This window comes from Balaenoptera acutorostrata, chromosome 7 (genome assembly GCF_949987535.1).
Source record: "Balaenoptera acutorostrata chromosome 7, mBalAcu1.1, whole genome shotgun sequence".
In the NCBI taxonomy this organism is placed as follows: Eukaryota; Metazoa; Chordata; class Mammalia; order Artiodactyla; family Balaenopteridae; genus Balaenoptera; species Balaenoptera acutorostrata.
Window position 1 is genome coordinate 97,606,417 of NC_080070.1, and position 18,508 is coordinate 97,624,924.

Sequence of the window (18,508 nt, forward strand, 5' to 3'; positions counted from 1 at the left end):
CATCTTGATATGGGTGGTGTTAAAACCAGAATAAAATGTCTGTCTTAAAACTGATGAAATACACCATTTTATAGTGTGCTCCTAGGTACTATATATTAAGTTTCTGTTTGCTTTGCTTTCCTTTAGCTTTTTAGCAAAACTGGTTGTTAAGTCAATAAACTGAGTTAAAAATGAAATTCACGGAAAAACAAAGCAGTATTTGCTTTGCCGATGCGTGTTGTGCATGAAACTCCCACAGAACATTCTCTCTTTTATTATCCAGTGTATTTCCCATGCTTGGGACATATCTGCCCTCCCATCAGTCTCCTAAATGCCTGTGGGGTTAACACCATTCTCAAGGGAAATCTGTACTGCATGCGAAGGGAGGGGAGGATAGTTTAACTTTAACCTGCAAAGCCCTGTGCAGACATTTCAATGAACTGGAATAGTTTCATTAGCTATGTTATCTAGCAGTGTATTAAAAGGACCCTTTCTCTTCACTAAAGATAGGAGAGCAAATATAAAATTGTGAATTCACAGGCAGGAGACAAGATGGCGGAGCAGAGGGACTTGAGCTCATCTCCTCTCATGAAAACACCAAAATCACAGCTAACTGCTGAACCACCATCGATAAAAAAAGACTCGAACCTACAAAAAAAGATATTCTACACCCAAAGACAAAGAAGAAGCCACTACAAGACAGTAGGAGGGGTGCTTTCACAATATAATCAAATCCCATACCCGCCAGGTGGGCAACCCACAAACTGGAAAATTACTATATCACAGAGGGTCTCCAACAGAAGAGAGAGTTCTGAGCCCCATGTCAGGCTCCCCAGCGTGGGGGTCTGGCATTGGCAGGAGGAGCCCCCAGAGCATTTGGCTTTGAAGGCCAGCGGGGCTTGAGCGCAGAAGCTCCACAGTCCCAGGGGAAACAGAGACCCTACTCTTCGAGGGTGCACCCATGGTTTCAGGGGCACTGGGACCCAGGGCAAAGCAGTGACTCCATAGGAGCCTGGGCCAGACCTACTTGTGGGTTATGGAGGGTCTCCTGTGGAGACAGGGTCAGCTGTGGCTCACTGTGGAGTCAAGGACACTGGTGGTGGACGCTCCAGGGAACACTCATCAGCGTGAGCTCTCCTGGAGGTCGCCATTTTGGCACTGAGACCTGGCCCCACCAACAGCCTGCGGGCTCCAGTGCCGGGACGCCTCAGTCCAAACAACCAACGGGGTGGGAACACAGCCCCACCCATCAGCAGACAGGCTGCCTCAAGTCATCCTGACCCCACAGCCGCCTATAAACACACCCCTTGACACGGCCCTGCCCCCCAGAGGGACAAGACCCAGCTCCACCCACCAGCAGGCAGGCACCAGTCCCTCCCACCAGGAAGCCTGCACAAGCCCCTGGACCAACTTCACCCACCAGAGGGCAGACACCAGAAGCAAGAAGAACTACAATCCAGATCATCCAGACAGAAAATCAATAAGGAAACAGAGGGCTTAAATGACACATTCGACCAACGGACTTAATTGATACTTATAGAACATTCCATCCAAATGCAGCAGAATACACATTCATGAGTGCACATGGAACATTCTCCAGGATTGATCACATGCTGGGGCACAAAGTGAGCCTCAGTAAATCTAAGAAAATTGAAATCATATCAAGCATCTTCTCTGACCACAACGCTATGAGATAAGAAACTAATCACAGAGGTCTTCCCTGGTGGCGCAGTGGTTGAGAATCTGCCTGCCAATGTAGGGGACACGGGTTCGAGCCCTGGTCTGGGAAGATCCCACATGCCGCGGAGCAACTAGGCCCGTGAGCCACAGCTACTGAGCCTGTGCGTCTGGAGCCTGTGCCCCGCAACAAGAGAGGCGGCGATAGTGAAAGGCCCGTGCACCGCGATGAAGAGTGGCCCCTGCTTGCTGCAACTAGAGAAAGCCCCGCACGAAACGAAGACCCAACACAGCCAAAAATAAATAAATAAATAAATAAATAATCCTTCCCTAAAAAAAAAAAAAAACTAATCACAAAGAAAGAAAACCGTAAAAAAAACACGTGGAGGCTAAACAATACGTTACTAAACAACCAATGGATCACTGAGGAAATCAAAAAATACCTAGAGACAAATGACAGTGAAAACATGATGATTCAAAACCTACGTGACATAGCAAAAGCAGTTCTAAGAGGGAAGTTATAGCAATACAGTCTTACCTCAAGAAACAAGAAAAATCTCAAATAACCTAAACTTACACCTAAAGCAACTAGAGAAAGAAGGACAAACAAAACCCAAAGTTAGTAGAAAGGAAGAAATCATAAAGATCAGAGCAGAAATAAATAAAATAGAGACAAAGAATGGAAAAGATAAAAGAATTTGAAGCTGGTTCTTTGAAAAGATAAACAAAATAGATAAACCTTTAGCCAGACTCATCAAGAAAAAAGGGAGAGGGCTCAAATCAGTAAAATTAGAAATGAAAAAGGAGGGACTTCCCTGGTGGTCCAGTGGTTAAGACTCCATGCTCCCAATGCAGGGGGCACGGGTTCAATCCCTGGTCGGGGAACTAAGATCCCGCATGCCGCATGGTGCAGCCAAAAAAGAAAAAGAAGAAAAAGAAAAAAGTGAAAAAGAAGACGTTACAATGGACACTACAGAAATACAAAGGATCATAAGAGACTACTGCAAGCAACTATATGCCAATAAAATGGACAACCTAGAAGAAATGGACAAATTCTTAGAAAGGTACAATCTTCCAAGACTGAACCAGGAAGAAATAGAAAATATGACCAGACCTATCACAAGTACTGAAATTGAAACTGTGATTTAAAACTTCCAACAAGCAAAAGTCCAAGACCAGATGGCTTCACAGGTGAAGTCTATCAAACATTTAGAGAAGAGCTAACACCTATCCTTCTGAAACTATTCCCAAAAATTGCAGAGGAAGGAACACTCCCAAGCTCATTCTATGAGGACACCATTACCCTGATACTGAAACCAGACCAAGATACCACACAAAAAAGAAAATCACAGGCCAATATCACTGATGAGCATAGACACAAAAATCCTCAACAAAATACTAGCAAACAGAATCCAAAAATACATTAAAAGGATCGTACACCATGATCAAGTGGGATTCATCCCAGGGAGGCAAGGATGTTTCAGTATCAACAAAGCAATCAGCACAATACACCACATTAACAAATTGAAAAATAAAAACCATATGATCATCTCAATAGATGCAGAAAAAGCGTTTGACAAAATTCAACATCCATTTATTATAAAAACTTTCCAGAAAATGTGCATAGAGGGAACCTACATCAACATAATAAAGGCCATATATGACGAACCCACAGCTAATATCATACTCAATGGTGAAAAGCTGAAAGCATTTCCTCTAAGATCAGGAACAAGACAAGGATGTCCACTGTCACCACTTTTATTCAACATTGTTTTGCAAGTCCTAGCCATGGCACAGAAAAGGAAAAGAAATAACAGGAATCCAAATTGGAAAAGAAGAAGTAAAACTGTCACTGTTTGCAGATGACATGATACTATACATAGAAAATCCTAAAGATGCCGCCAGAAAACTACTAGAGTTCATCAGTGAATTTAGGAAAGTTGCAGGATACAAAATTAATACAGAGAAATCTCTTGCATTTCTATACACTAACAATGAAAGATCAGAAAGAGAAATTAAGGAAACAATCCCATTTACTATCGCATCAAAAAGAATAAAATACCTAGGAATAAATCTACCTAAGGAGGCAAAAGACCTATACTCCAAAAACTATAAGACACCGATGAAAGAAATCGAAGATGACACAAACAGATGGAAAGATACACCATGTTGTTGGATTGGAAGAATCAATATTGTCAAAATGACTATACTACCCAAGGCAATCTACAGATTCAATGCAATCCCTATCAAATTACCAATGGCATTTTTCACAGAACTAGAACAAAAAAAATTTTTAATTTATATGGAGACACAAAAGGTCCCGAATAGCCAAAGCAATCCTGAGAAAGAAAAACGGAGCTGGAGGCATCAGGCTCCCTGACTTCAGACTATACTACAAAGCTACAGTCATCAAAACAGTATGGTACTGGCACAAAAACAAATATAGATCAATGGAACAGGATAGAAAGCCCAGAAATAAACCCATGCACCTATGCTCAATTAATCTATGACAAAGGAGGCAAGACTATACAATGGAGGAAAGATAGTCTCTTCAGTAAGTGGTGCTGGGAAAACTGGACAGCTACATGTAAAAGAATGAAACTAGAACATTCTCTAACACCACACACAAAAATAAACTCAAAATGGATTAAAGACCTAAATGTAACACCGGACACTATAAAACTCTTAGAGGAAAACATAGGCAGAACACTCTTTGACATAAATCACAGCAGTATCTTTTTGGGTCTACCTTCTAAGGTAATGAAAATAAAAATGAAAGTAAACCAATGGGACCTAATTAAACTTAAAAGCTTTTGTACAGCAAAGGAAACCATAAATAAAATGAAAAGACAACCTACAGAATGGGAGAAAATATTTGCAAACGAGGAGACCAACAAGGGATTAATCTCCAAAATACAGAAACAGCTCATGAAGCTCAATATCAACAAAATAAACAACCCAATCAAAAAATGGGCAGAAGATCCAAAGACATTTCTCCAAAAAAGACATACAGATGGCCATAAAGCACATGAAATGATAATCGCTAATTATTAGAGAAATGCAAATCAAAACTACAATGAGGTATCACCTAACACCAGTCAGAATGGCCATCATCAAAAAGTCTACAAACAAATTCTGGAGAGGATGTGGAGAAAAGAGAACCCTCCTGCACTGTTGGTGGGAATGTAAATTGGAGCAGCCACTATGCAGATCAGTACAGAGGTTCCTTAAAAAACTAAAAATAGAACTACAATATGATCCAGGAATTCCACTCCTGGGTATATATCTGAAGAAAACCATAATTCTAAAAGATACATGCACCCCAACGTTCACTGCAGCACTATTTACAATAGCCAAGACATGGAAGCAACCTAGATGTCCATCAACAGAGGAATGGATAAAGATGTGGTATGTACATACAATGGAATATTACTCGTCCATTAAAAAAATGAAATAATGCCACTTGCAGCAACATGGATCAACCTAGAGATGATCATACTAAGTGAAGTAAGTCAGACAAAGACAAATATCATGTATCACTTATGTTGGAATCTAAAAGGATGACACGAATGAACTTATTTACAAAACAGAAACAGACTCACAGACTTTGAAAACAAACTTATGGTTACCAAAGGGGAAGGGGGGGGGATAAATTAGGAGGTTGGGATTAACAATATATACACTACTATATATAAAATACTCAACAAGGACCTACTTTATAGCATAGGGAACTCTACTCAAAATTCTGTAATAACCTATATGAGAAAAGAATCTGAAAAAGAATAGATACATGTGTATGTATAACTGAATCACTTGGCTGTACACCTGAAACTAACACAACATTGTAAACCAATTATACTCCAGTAAAGATGTTAATTAAATAAAACAAACAAACAACAACCTGTGATTCTCAATTCTGGCTGCACAGCAGAATTACCTGTGGAGCTTTTTAAACTACACTGGAGGCTCCTGAATCCAAATGTCAGGTGGGCATTCCCCAGGTAGTTTTTCAAAGCTCTGTGGGTGATTCTGATATGTAGGCAGGGTTGAGAACCACTACTTTGAATCAGCCGTTGGCATGAAGGTAGCATAGGCATTTAGGAAGGACCAAAGGGACTTTCTGGTACCCCAGAATTTATGCTAGCAGAGCAGCTGCCAACAATAGCCTACTCTTCCTCCCTGTCCTGCACCCCAAGTTATAAAGGTGGCCTAACCTCAAGGTGGCTACACAGTACGAGGACTTGGAAGACTACACCGCTAAGGATAAAGTTTGATAGGTCACAGGCTTCTACTCAGTCCAGCTGAGTCACAAATTCAACTGTGTGTGCTCAGGAAGCCAAACCAAAAAAAAAAAGGAACCACACTCAGTAATAACTGACACTGTCTATAATAACCCACAGCAGCCTGTACATCATGAGTGCTCAATAACTATTTATTGACTGAATAAATGAACAGGAGCTTAAATCCTAATCACTCTTCACTGAGACAGAGTTAATTGTTTCTGAGGGAATCTGCTGGGAATAAAATTACAGGAGAAGCAAAAGTAACCAAAGGACAATGAGACAAAATTCAACAAAGGGCATTCCCACTAAGTCTACTAATTATGGAGATAAAAATTGAAAAATCTTAGGGAATACTTCAGTAGTTGAATTCTGTGGTGGTAAAGTGGTGACAAAGTGGTAGAGACCAGAAAATGCCTACCATACAATCTAGTCCCCCTTTTCTCCTCAGTAACAGAATGTCAGTTTTACTTAGGGTAGCTATGCACCAGTTAATGACTACATTTCCACACCTTCCAGCTAGAGATGGCCGATGAGATCGAAGCAGAAGTCTTATATGGGAAAGGGAGGCATTCTGGATTCTTCCTGCATCCTGCTGCCTGGAGCCATCTTGAGCCATGAGTATCATGGCCGCTTCTAGGAATGGCATAGAGAACTAGAGACAGAGGCCACGTACCAAGCCTGGATCTTGCAACTCTGGACCTCCCCAAACTAATCCTAACTGATACAATGACCATAACTTGGAAGCTTAGGGAAGCTATAAAAACACACAAGGTAACTATACAAAAATAGAGCCTTCCTAATCCAAACAAGGGTACACAGAGCAACACACATTGACTGCTATAGGTATATCGTTTATTGAGCACTTATATGTGTCAGACATTTTATACACATTCATTATCTCACTTAATCCTCACAACATTCCCTCAAGGTAGATAGATATTATCGTCACATCACAGGCAACATACCAGAGGTTCACAGAGGTTAAGTTTACCTGAAGCCAAAAAGCTGGTAACAGTTGGACCTGGAAATCCAACCCAAGTTGATCAGACTCCAAAATCCATGCTCTTTCCACTAATCATGTTGAATATGCAAGGAAAATCCAATAAATTTATCTTAAACAGATGCCTAGGTTCTAAAGTTAGTTGCATACAGCCAACAGTACGGTCTCACTGACAAGGCTAGCCTTTCTTGCTTTCAACAATGTCTTTTTTCTCCCCTTTCAAAGTAAAAAGCACTTAGTAGACAATAAATACCAGTTCCCTTATTTTTCTTTTTATAAATGTATTTATTTATTTATATTTTATTATTATTTTTTTGACTGTGTTGGGTCTTCGTTGCGGCGAGTGGGGGGCTACTCTTCATTGCAGTGCACCTGCTTCTCACTGCAGTGGCTTCTCTTGTTGCGGAGCACGGGCTCTAGGCACGCAGGCTTCAGTAGTTGTGGCTCGTGGGCTTCTAGAGTCAGGCACAGTAGTTGTGGCGCACAGGCTTAGTTGCTCCGTGGCATGTGGGATCTTCCCAGACCAGGGCTCGAACCTGTGTCCCCTGCATTGGCAGGTGGATTCTTAACCACTGCACCACCGGGGAAGCCCTATAATTGCCCTTTTAATATTACACAGCGATTTCAAATGATGTAACTATCCTATTTAATTGCTAAATTATTTTTGTTTAAAGTTACACACAAAAGAATAATAAATTAGTCCTATATTTCAGTCATATAAACAGAAAATATACATGGGGCCTTGAAGATATTTTCCTTGCCTTGAAAAGATGCCTTTGAGTTCATCCAGCATATAACCACCTGGCATTTTATCCTTCCAGCTGGAAGAATTTTTAATCAAGTCCAATGAAGAGACACTTTCAGGTAAGAGGATCAACACCTCGGGGCTTTCCCAGTTTTAGCACTGAAAGTCCTGTATCCTGGGAATGCCCTCAGTCCTGGGAAAACCTGAAAGACTGATCACTCTGCAGCCTCAGGGTACCATATATATGCATAGTAATGCCTTCAACAAAATGTATTAAAATGTGGGCAGTGTATACTAAATTGGAGATAAGCTTTATTATAAAGTATGATTTTAAGATATTCGGGCAGCTAAGCAAAAAGAAATTATAAAGCTCTACATAATCATGCTTAACCGAGAGAATGTTGCCGAGAACATCACACGTTTATGTCAAATTCTTCTGTGATGATATTCGATACATGCTCCAGCATTCACATTCACCCAGTTAAAACATGGGCTCCGAAAGGCACGCATACGTGCCTTTACACACGATGGACAGTTCGTCTACATATAAAATTGAGACACTATATGAGGAAAGAATAAGAAAGGAATGGACTTTCAAGTAAGAATTTTCAAGTACGAATGGTCCCCGACTTACAATGGCCCAACTTATGATTTTTTTACTTTACAATGGTGCAAAAGCGATATGCATTCAGTAGAAACCCTACTTTGAACTGTGAATTTCGATCTTTTCCCAGGCTAGTAATAATATGTGGACCAAAAGATACTCTCTTCCCTTGCTGGGCAGAGGCAGCAAGTCGCAGCTCCCAGTGGGTGACTGGGGTCGCTGGCTAGCAATCACCAGGGTAAACAACCCATACACTTACAACCATTCTGTTTTTCACTTTTACTATAGTATTCAATAACGTATATGGGATATACAACACTTTCTTGTAAAATAGGCTTTGTGTCAGACTGTGGACTAATGTAAGCGTTCAGAGCGTGCTTAAAGTAGGCTAAGCTATGATGTCCGATAGATTAGGTGTATTAAATGCATTTTCAAATTATGATATTTTCAACTTCAGTCATGTTTATGAAGATGTAAGCCCATCGTAAGTCAGGAAGATCTGTACCTCATCTCTGTGAAATGGTGGAAAAGTCTAATTTTGACGTTTCACTTTTGTGGCAACATGAGAGGCTAAAAACTCTTGCAAGAGTAGAAACAGGAGAGACTTCCCTAGTGGCACAGTAGTTAAGAATCTGCCTGCCAGTGCAGGGGACACAGGTTCAAGCCCTGGTCCGGGAAGATCCCACATGCCACGGAGCAACTAAGCCCGTGTGCCACAACTACTGAGCCTGCGCTCTAGAACCCACCAGCCACTACTACTGAAGCCCACGTGCCCTAGAGCCCGTGCTCCGCAAGGAGAAGCCACCGCAATGAGAAGCCCGCGCACCACAATGAAGAGTAGCCCCCACTTGCCGCAACTAGAGAAAGCCTGTGCACAGCAGCAAAGACCCAACGCAGCCAAAAAAAAAAAAAGTAGAAACAGGAAATCTGTAAGCTAAGGGGTTGGACCAGCCACATACGAAGGTCCTTTCTAACTTGAACACTCCATGACCCAAGTCATCATTCTGTGACCCCTTTCTTTTACAGGAGAAGCAAGTCAGGGCAGAGAGGTACATGGCACTCCAAGGGTCCAGCTCTGTCTGGTGATGGAGCCTGGACTGCTGATTAGCCATATTCTCACCTGAATTATGCCTAGAAACACTTAGAACCAACAGAGCATGTGGTCAGCATGGAGAGATAAATGATACATTTCACCTCATGGTAGGTATTTCACTTAGTTTAGCTCATAAACAGATAAACTGGGGCTTCCCTGGTGGCGCAGTGGTTGAGAATCTGCCTGCCAATGCAGGGGACACGGATTCGAGCCCTGGTCTGGGAAGATCCCACATGCCGCGGAGCAACTGGACCCGTGAGCCACAATTACTGGGCCTGTGCGTCTGGAGCCTGTGCTCCGCAACAAGAGACGCCGCGATAGTGAGAGGCCCGCGCACCGCGATGAAGAGTGGCCGCCGCTTGCCGCAACTAGAGAAAGCTCTCGCACAGAAACAAAGACCCAACACAGCCGTAAATAAATAAAAATAAATAAATTAAAAAAAAAAAAAAAAAAAACAGATAAACTGGCCTCAAGTTTAAAAAAGAACTTTGAGCTCAGAAACTCTTTAAACCATCATTAGTTACTTCAATCACAGAATAGCACAATACAGATGGTAGTACTTTGCATGAACTCTCTAAACAAGCCAAAGGAATGAACACAGTAACTTGAAAAGAAAACAAACATCTTTGTAGTTTGAAGGACCTTCAAAATACAGAAAACAACTTTCAAAACAAATCATTGCTGTCGTCCAGTTTTCCTAGCAACAGGATCTTTTGTAAGCAAATCAAGTGTCTGCTCATTTTAAGGGGTGCCATAACAATGAGGAAGCTTGGTTTTTCTATATTCTGACCATTTCATTCTTATCACGGAGAGAGATTACAAAGGAGCACAGAAGTCTACAGGCATTTTTTACTGTCCCTTAAATCTGGGAAGGCCCTCCAATTAGATAAACAGGAAAATCTGCTGCCCCCGAGGGGAAAGGTGAATTGTTCTAGGTAGCAGGCGTATACTGAGTTGATTTTCAATCATTTCTGAATTTATGCTGATCCATCTAGATGCCAGCCCTGGGCCCCCATGGCCAATGGCACTTACCATTCACAACCAACAGGTATAGGGCTGCAACTTATGGCTGTGATGCTGACCAAAGTTTGCTATCCCAACCACTCTTACCTTGGCTTCAGTTGGTACCCCCTTTCTAATAAGCAGCAGCTGTGTATACGCGTATTGGGCCAAAGGCCAGGGCTGTTGTGTTAAGGAACCCTGGGTAAATTACTAAAATCTCCCGGGCTCTCAGTTTCCTGTTTTCCTCATCGGTGGAAGGGCATTAATAATCTCACATATTGTACGTCTCTAAAACCAAAGTAAATATAAATATATACAAGAATACTTGAAAGAGCTTTGTAAATTATAAAGTTATAATACATTATTTAACCAGCTGAGTTGGTAAAAGACTATCTCTGACATAACAAGACTGCCCCTGGGGATATATGAGTTCATACATAATCTGTCACAAAAGTCTGTTAATAAAATATTTACTTTGTTATAAGGCAGAAACTAACACACCATTGTAAAGCAATTATACTCCAATAAAGATATTAAAAAATTAATAAAGTATTAAACAAATTTAAATACACAATAAATGGTTATTAAATTCAAAAGACAAATCAAGGAAAGCACTATAGATATAGATAGGTAGAATTTTTCGGTATTCTAGCAGTTAGAATAGCACATTACTTGACTCTCATGCTGGAAATCACATGGGTGATTTTTTTAATGCCAGTTTTACATATGCCCTCACAGGTCTTCTGAATAAAGGTGCTCGTTAACCATTAATTATGTGCTCAATCCATTTCCCCAGTAATACTTCAACGAAAACATTTTTAACTTGTATGCATTTCAATCTAAAATGCCCAGATCAACACAGTCCTTCAGCTACAGCCATATTCTAATTTACAAAAAAAAGAGCAGAATGGAATGGAAAAACCCGCTATATCTGTTAGGTAGTTAGACATTAGCAGCAAGGAGGTGACAGTGGCGAAAAGAAGGGACTAGTGGAATTACACCCCGACCATCTGAGGACCCTCCCCTCACTCCACCCAGAACGGGGGAAACTATGGTCGTGTGGCGAGCAATTTATCCTGATAAAGACGGAGCACAGTAACACAAGGGAACTTCCCCGGGCTGTGCATGCCCGGACTACACAGGCGTATAACCTAGAGTAAACCAAACTCATTATACCATCCTTATAATAAAATCTGCAGGTGGTTTTGCCGCCCGCCTTGGGCTTTTCTTAGCGAATCAAGGGTAAGGGTATGCGCAATAAGGAACTTGTTACATAGCTCGGGACTGTCAATCAAATAATGACCCCCTGTCACTCACCCACGATTGCGCCCCGCCTCCTCGCAGAGCGCTCCTTATGAACACCCTTAAGCCGGTACAGGAGCTACTGGCTTCTCTTCGCAGAAACAGCCCGCTCTCTGAGAATGTATGCTTATAGGCTGGTTTCACTTCGCAGAAACTGCCCGCTCTCCCCCTGAGAGTGTAATTAGTCTTTAATAAAACTCAGCTTTGTGCTTAAGCCCTAAGTGGTAGTCTGCAATTCTTTGCATGCTATCACAAGGACCGAGATTGCTGGTCCGGGTCTTCCGCTGACCTCCTCGGTTGAAGCTATTTTGGCACTACCCACGCCAACCCGGTAACATAACTACAGCTGTCTACCACTACAATGAAAAAGCAGAATGAAACAACAAAATTAAAGGCCAATAGTACTTTGTCAAACACGGACAACATGTTCTTAAAAATTTCCCCAATTTCCCAAGCTCACTAACACTCAAAATAACATAATACCCTTTTCACACAGGATGACTGTATCATCCAAAGCATAACCAAAACCCAAACCCTATGAGGGAATGCTTATATTAAAATATCAGTCAGTTATAACTAATTGAAAAATTAAATTTTGCAATACGAAATCTGTACAATATAATTTGAAATTGTGAAGGAAAATAAGAGTATGAAAAATACACTATTTTCATCCCTTGGAGACTTATGAAATTCTTGCAGCAGGAAAGCCTACAGAATGTAATGAAATAAAATCTGAAAATTGCGACAATATCTTCAGTTAACTTAAAACAGTTTGAATTGAAATCAGTCTCTCTCTTACATTTTAAACAGGCCCTAAATTTCTTCTCCAGCAGATCTAAATTTTCTTGCAACAAAATCAGACTACTGTGGGAAATAGGTAATCTTTTTTTTTTTTTTTTTAAAGGATTTTCTTATTTATTTATTTATTTATTTATATTTATTTTTGGCTGTGTTGGGTCTTCGGTTCGTGCGAGGGCTTTCTCCAGTTGCGGCAAGCGGGGGCCACTCTTCATCGCGGTGCGGGGACCGCTCTTCATCGCGGTGCGCGGGCCTTTCTCTATCGCGGCCCCTCCCGTCGCGGGGCACAGGCTCCAGACGCGCAGGCTCAGCAATTGTGGCTCACGGGCCCAGCTGCTCCGTGGCATGTGGGATCTTCCCAGACCAGGGCTCGAACCCGTGTCCCCTGCATTAGCAGGCAGATTCTCAACCACTGCGCCACCAGGGAAGCCCGGTAATCTTTTTAAAGATTACATAACTTCTTTCTAAATGATATCGACGTCTGCGGCTAAATCAAAACCAATGAACTGAAAATAGAAATGGAACTGCTAGATATCCATTCTTAACAAAGATGGAAATTATTAATTTCCAGAGAGCTGTATCTCAGGAATGACTTTCTCAATAACTTAATCAGAATTATCAAATAGCAAACACTTGATGCTGATTAGCCAAAGTAAACCAGGTGAGTCATATTACAACATATATAGAACAACTGCAGTAAAGACGAGGCCGAAAACCTAGCTACTTTTTGAAGGTTAACTTTTCTCATACTCAGTATTTTCCAGGTTCAACTGAGATGTGATGCATCTCAGACTCAGGGGCCTGTATAAGCGTATTTATCTCAACTACCAGGATTACAGCTGAAAAATAAAAAACTATCTGAATACCTGGTCTGAAAAGCCTGCAATAATATTCAATTTGAGAAACAAACGACCACCGAACTGAAAACCCAAGAAAGCGCCGGCTTCCACCACCTCGCCGCACCTTGCTCCAACCTTTCGCTCTTCACTTCCATTCCATGGTTAGTTTTCAAGATAAAAGGGGAGAAACCTGGTGGAACGGATTTTTAGAAATAAATACTACAGGTGAAGCAGAAATAAATTGCTCCAAGGAAGTTGTCCACCCACTCATTTACATACAACCAAAAAATACACCCACATGTATTCCAATCGGTGAAGATGCAACCTCGTGATGTGCAGAGGAGACTGGATTATAACAAATCCCAGAGATGGCTACTCTCCCAAGCGAAAAAAATTATGTGGCTCTTCATCCAGGCAGCCTCAGAGATGCGGGCTCCGCACCTCGTGAGGTGCGGAAATTCAAACGAACCCCTGCCACTCACAAGTGCAGCATCTCCGGGTAGAGGCAGGGCTCGGGAGCAGGAATCCACCCACATTCCGCTGTACTCCGCGGAAGAATCCAAGCAGCCCCAAGCTGGGGAGTGCGGACCGTTCCACCCAGAGACCGAGAGGAAGCAAGCGGAGCCGGGCGAAGGAAAGGCGCTGGGGGGTAGGGGGGGGAGGGGGGGTAGGGGGGGCAGGGAGGCGGGCGCTAGTGTGGGGGGTGGGGGAGGCAGGGAGGCGGGCACGGAGCGTGGGCTCACCTGACGCGACGGTCGGTCAGGCGCGCGCGCCGCCGCCGCCTCTGCTGCTGCTCTTCAGCTACGGGACACAGCGCCCCCGGACACAGCGCCCCAGGGCAGCGGAAGGGGCGACGGTGGCCAGCGCCCGGGTTTCTCCGCCCCCGGCTCCGCCGCACCGGCTCCGCCGAGGGCGTTAACAGCTGCAGGCAGCGCCTCAGCGCTCGCCGCCTCACCATCCTGGGGGCGAGCCGGCGCCGCATCCGAGGCCCACCGGGCGCCCCCACGCCGCGCGGGGCCCTGGCCGAGCTAGATTTCGCTCCACGTTGCCCGGTCACTCACTCGTTGTGTCCTTCGAATCTGGCAGCCCCGCCGGCGTCAGCCCAGCGGCGGCCGCCGCTCAGGGCCTTACCAAGATGGCCGCCCCCCGCCAGGCCCCGGCGCCGAGGCCTTATTGGTTACAGGAGGCGCCGCGGCCCGTTTTGCCCTTCCTGGCCCGGCCCATGCCTCTCTCGCACTCTGCCCAAGCCCTCCTGACACCAAACTTGCTGTCCTGTCCTAGACCTAAAAGCTAACTTTCAGATCGCGTGAACACCTTCTAGAACACCCGCCCTAATTGCTAAAATTAAATGGGATCTTGGTGGCCTCTCGTAGCCTGCGCGATCGTAGTAGACCAGCACCTGGTAGCAGGATACTTACAACCTACGGTGCCACGAGCCCCGTAGCGAAGAAACCAAACTGTAATTTGAAGTGTGTACAGTAGGTACTGAATATTCATGGCAAGCATTGCCTTGTCACGGTCTGTGCTCATTAACTATTAAAAAGATGTCACAGCTTCCTGGTATACACAGTTCTCATCTAAATTCGCTTTTTAAAAAAAATCTCAGGATGATGACAACAGAGCACCAAATTATGATTCCCAGCTTTTCCCAGGTTTTCCTTTTTGAACTGCAGGATGAAATTTACTGTTTCAATAAGTAATTTAAGTATAGACAGATGGAAACAGAATTCAACAATGGGTGGTTGGGCAAAGAGATTCCTCTATAAGAGTCCTCGGGGGTGTGTCCACGGGCCAGAAAGAAATGCCCTGTCTGGGACTGCGAATGCAGACACGACTGGTGGAAATTGCAAACCAAACTATTTTGCAATTTGAAAGTGACCATGCCAGTGTAATAGCGTAGGAATGTAAATAAGATTATGCCAGGTATGGACTTTTACCCCCTCAGGGTAGCTTGCAGCTGTTGCTGAATCTTATTCACTTAAGTGTGATGAAGAGCTGCTTGCTCGTGGGCTGGGCTGAGACTGCACTCACTCAGTGGTACCTCAGGTGCAACAGGAAAAAAAGACCCAGCGCTACAAACCCAAACTGTCAATTGAAGCTACTGTTAGCTCAGGAGGTCTTCACAATGCTCTTAGCTAAGGAACTTTAAAAAGATGCCCTCTGTTCCCCTCACTCCAATTCTTTATGATGATTTTCAAACATACAGAAAATAGAGATGTCTTTTTGTTACACCGTTTGAATAAATTGCAGACAACAAAATCAATCACCCCTAAATATTTCAGCCTGCCTCTTCTAAAGAAAGGACATTTGCCTCAATCACAATACCATTAGCACACCTAAGGAAACAATTCCCTGATACCATTTAATGTTCAGTCCAGTTTCAAGTTCGTGTGATTATCCCAAGAATGTCTTTTATAGCCTTTTTTTTTTTTTTCTGAACTAGGCTTATTAACTGCCTAGGCTCATGCATTGCATTCGCTTATTATGTTTAAGAAGCAATTTGAAAGGTTCGCTTGATAACTCTTCTCTACACAAACTTACAGATAAATGGAGACTAATGTTTACAGCTTGTTTTTCACTGAGAGCAGGTGCTTTTGATAAGCACATTTATGTAGACCAGGAAAGTCTAGGAGGAATGAATAGTAACCTTTTAGTACAACACAGAGATTATAATTGAAGCTGTATTAATTAATGTTTATGCTTTCTAAACATAAACTTTTATGTAGTTTACTACATAAACTTTATGGATTGTGTTGTAATTTCTACTTGATTTCCAAAGCTTAATTTTTCTAGACAATGAAAAGCTGTTTAGTAAAACAGTTTCTATCACTCCAGGTAAAACCTCTAGCTTGCCCTGCTTCACAGTACAGAGCAGAATGAACACTGTGCCTTTCACTCATGGTTTAATTTTAGATCCTGACCTGCTGAACTGGGTTTTATTTGTCCTTCCCTCTTACGCCACCCCTAGGAAGTCAGGCACTCAGCATATAACTGTTTGTCTTTTAAGTTGTCACTGTTAAAACAACAGGCCTAAAATGGAGTCACTTATGCTAAGCTCCACATCACCAAATGGAGACTCAGAATGTCAGCCTCTCCCAGAATAGGAATCTTAAACCAGTCAATCAGGAATCACCTGGTCAGCACTAGTTAATCAGCCTGATAGACCCGTGCCATCCCCCCAAAGGAAAGTGACCTGTCACAGCCAATCCACTTTCTGCTATTATAACTTCCTGGTCCACTCCCTTCTGCCTGTAAAGGTCTTTCATTTTGTACAACTCCTTGGAGCTTCTATCTGCTAAATGAGATGCTGCCCAATTCATGTATCATTGAAAAAAGCCTCTAAGATCTTTAAAATTTACTCAGTTGACTCTGTTTTAACATTACTTCATTTTTAAATGTTAATTAATGCTGTAAAGAAGAGGGGCAAATTTACACAGTTCCCTTAAAGTGGCTGGTGGCCAAGGTAACGTTTCTGGAAACTCATATTAAATGAGCTTATTTTATTTTATTTATTTTTTTAAGATTTTTTCGATGTGGACCATTTTAAAGTCTTAATTGAATTTGTTACAACATTGCTTCTGTTTTATGTTTTGGGTTTTTCTTTTTTTTTTCGGCTGTGAGGCATGTGGAATCCCAGCTCCCCATTCAGGCATCGAACCCGCAACCCCTGCATTGGAAGGTGAAATTCCAACCACTGGACTGCCAGGGAAGTCCCAAATGAGCTTATTTTAAATACTTTACAAAATGTTAGTTAAATTACTTCTGGAAAACCACATATAAACCAATTTTAGCACAACAGCTCATCTGTAAAGTGAGTTCTGCAATCAGTACTGTCCTTTCTTCTCCCAGCTCCAGGCCTAAAGGCACAGAGGACTAGAGCACAGCATGACTACTTACTAGAGGACTTTAATTCAATGTGTATTTATAGCAGCACCTGTGGAATTCAGTGAACTACTGAGTTCACCTCCAGTTAAATCAAAATTTATTTGCATGATCATTAAGAATCTATAGATAACGCCGAAAAGCAATAAGGCAGCTAACTTCTAAATCAGTGCTCTGCCATTAACTACCTCTGCAACCTTGGAAAATACCCGTCCCACCTCACCAGGCCTCACTCCTAACCTCCAAAATGACTGAGTTTCCGTGGCCACTTGCAGTTGTAACATTTGGTGACTCTATAAAAAAGATTTTGGGGGAAAATATGTGAAGACAGCATGCTGATTACAGGGGGAGTTGGATTACATTAGGCCAATGGTCAGTAAAATTTGACCTGAGGGCCAAACCTCGCCTGCCCCCTGGTTTGTTTTGGTTTTGATTCAAACTATTTTTTTTTTTTTTTTGGAATATAAAGTCCTCAACATGTATATTATAGTGATACTTTTTCACTTCTTGGAATGGGGGAAAAAACACATGACATAAAAATGGTTAAGGTGGTAAATTTTAAATGTACAGTTCAGTAGCATTAAGTATATTCACATTGTTGGGAAACAGATCTCCAGAACTTTTTCATCTTGCAAATCTAAAACTCTATACCCATTAAATAATACCCCTTCTTCCCCTACCCCCAGGCCTTGGTAACCACCATTCTATTTTCTGTTTATGTGGATTTGACTATTTAAATACCTCATCCAAATGGAATTATCCAGTATTTGTTTTTTTTGTGACTGACTTATTTCTCTTGGCGTAATCTTCTCAAGGTTCATCCATGTTGTATTGCAGCACGTGACAAGATTTTCTTCCTTTCTTTAAGGCTGAATAATATTCCATTTGCCACATTTTATTTATCCATTCATCCATCAATGGACATTTGGGTTGCTTCCACCTCTTAGCTACTGTGAATGGTGCTGCTATGAACATGCATGTGCAAATCTCTCTTCAAGACCCTGCCTCCCATTTTTTCAAACATATACCCAGAGGTGGGATTGCTAGATCATATGGCAATTCTATTTTTTGAGGAACCTCAATACTGCTTTATTGAGCTGAAACAAATAGACTGCCAGATATTTCTCCAGCAAAGATGGACTTGGGATCAGCAGAGAACTGCAGTTCAGGGTCTGCAACCATGGTGAGCCATGTGCAAGTCTCCGTATAGCAAGGGAAGGAGCACACTTTTATAGAGGAGAAAAGGAAGTTGGGAGGGCTCAGTAAACAAAGAGTCCATGACTTCTCATTGGCTGAATCCTTGC

General features: G+C 42.4%; 1 protein-coding gene across 6 annotated transcripts in view; it reads right to left on the minus strand.

Moving 5' to 3' along the window:
* Window positions 1–18,508, minus strand: part of NAPEPLD (N-acyl phosphatidylethanolamine phospholipase D) — a 90,696-nt gene that overhangs the window by 25,997 nt on the left and 46,191 nt on the right. The window contains exon 1 of one of the 6 annotated variants that reach the window (XM_057549803.1): window positions 14,066–14,504. The exons of 2 other annotated variants lie outside the window; for them this stretch is intronic. In XM_057549803.1, coding sequence (XP_057405786.1) covers window positions 14,066–14,304 — 239 coding nt within the window. In that variant the 5' untranslated portion in view covers window positions 14,305–14,504. Of the gene's footprint in view, window positions 1–13,349; window positions 13,430–13,620; window positions 13,926–14,065; window positions 14,505–18,508 lie in introns of those variants that run through there. 3 more of the 6 variants (XM_057549804.1, XM_057549806.1, XM_057549809.1) reach the window with 3 other exon arrangements.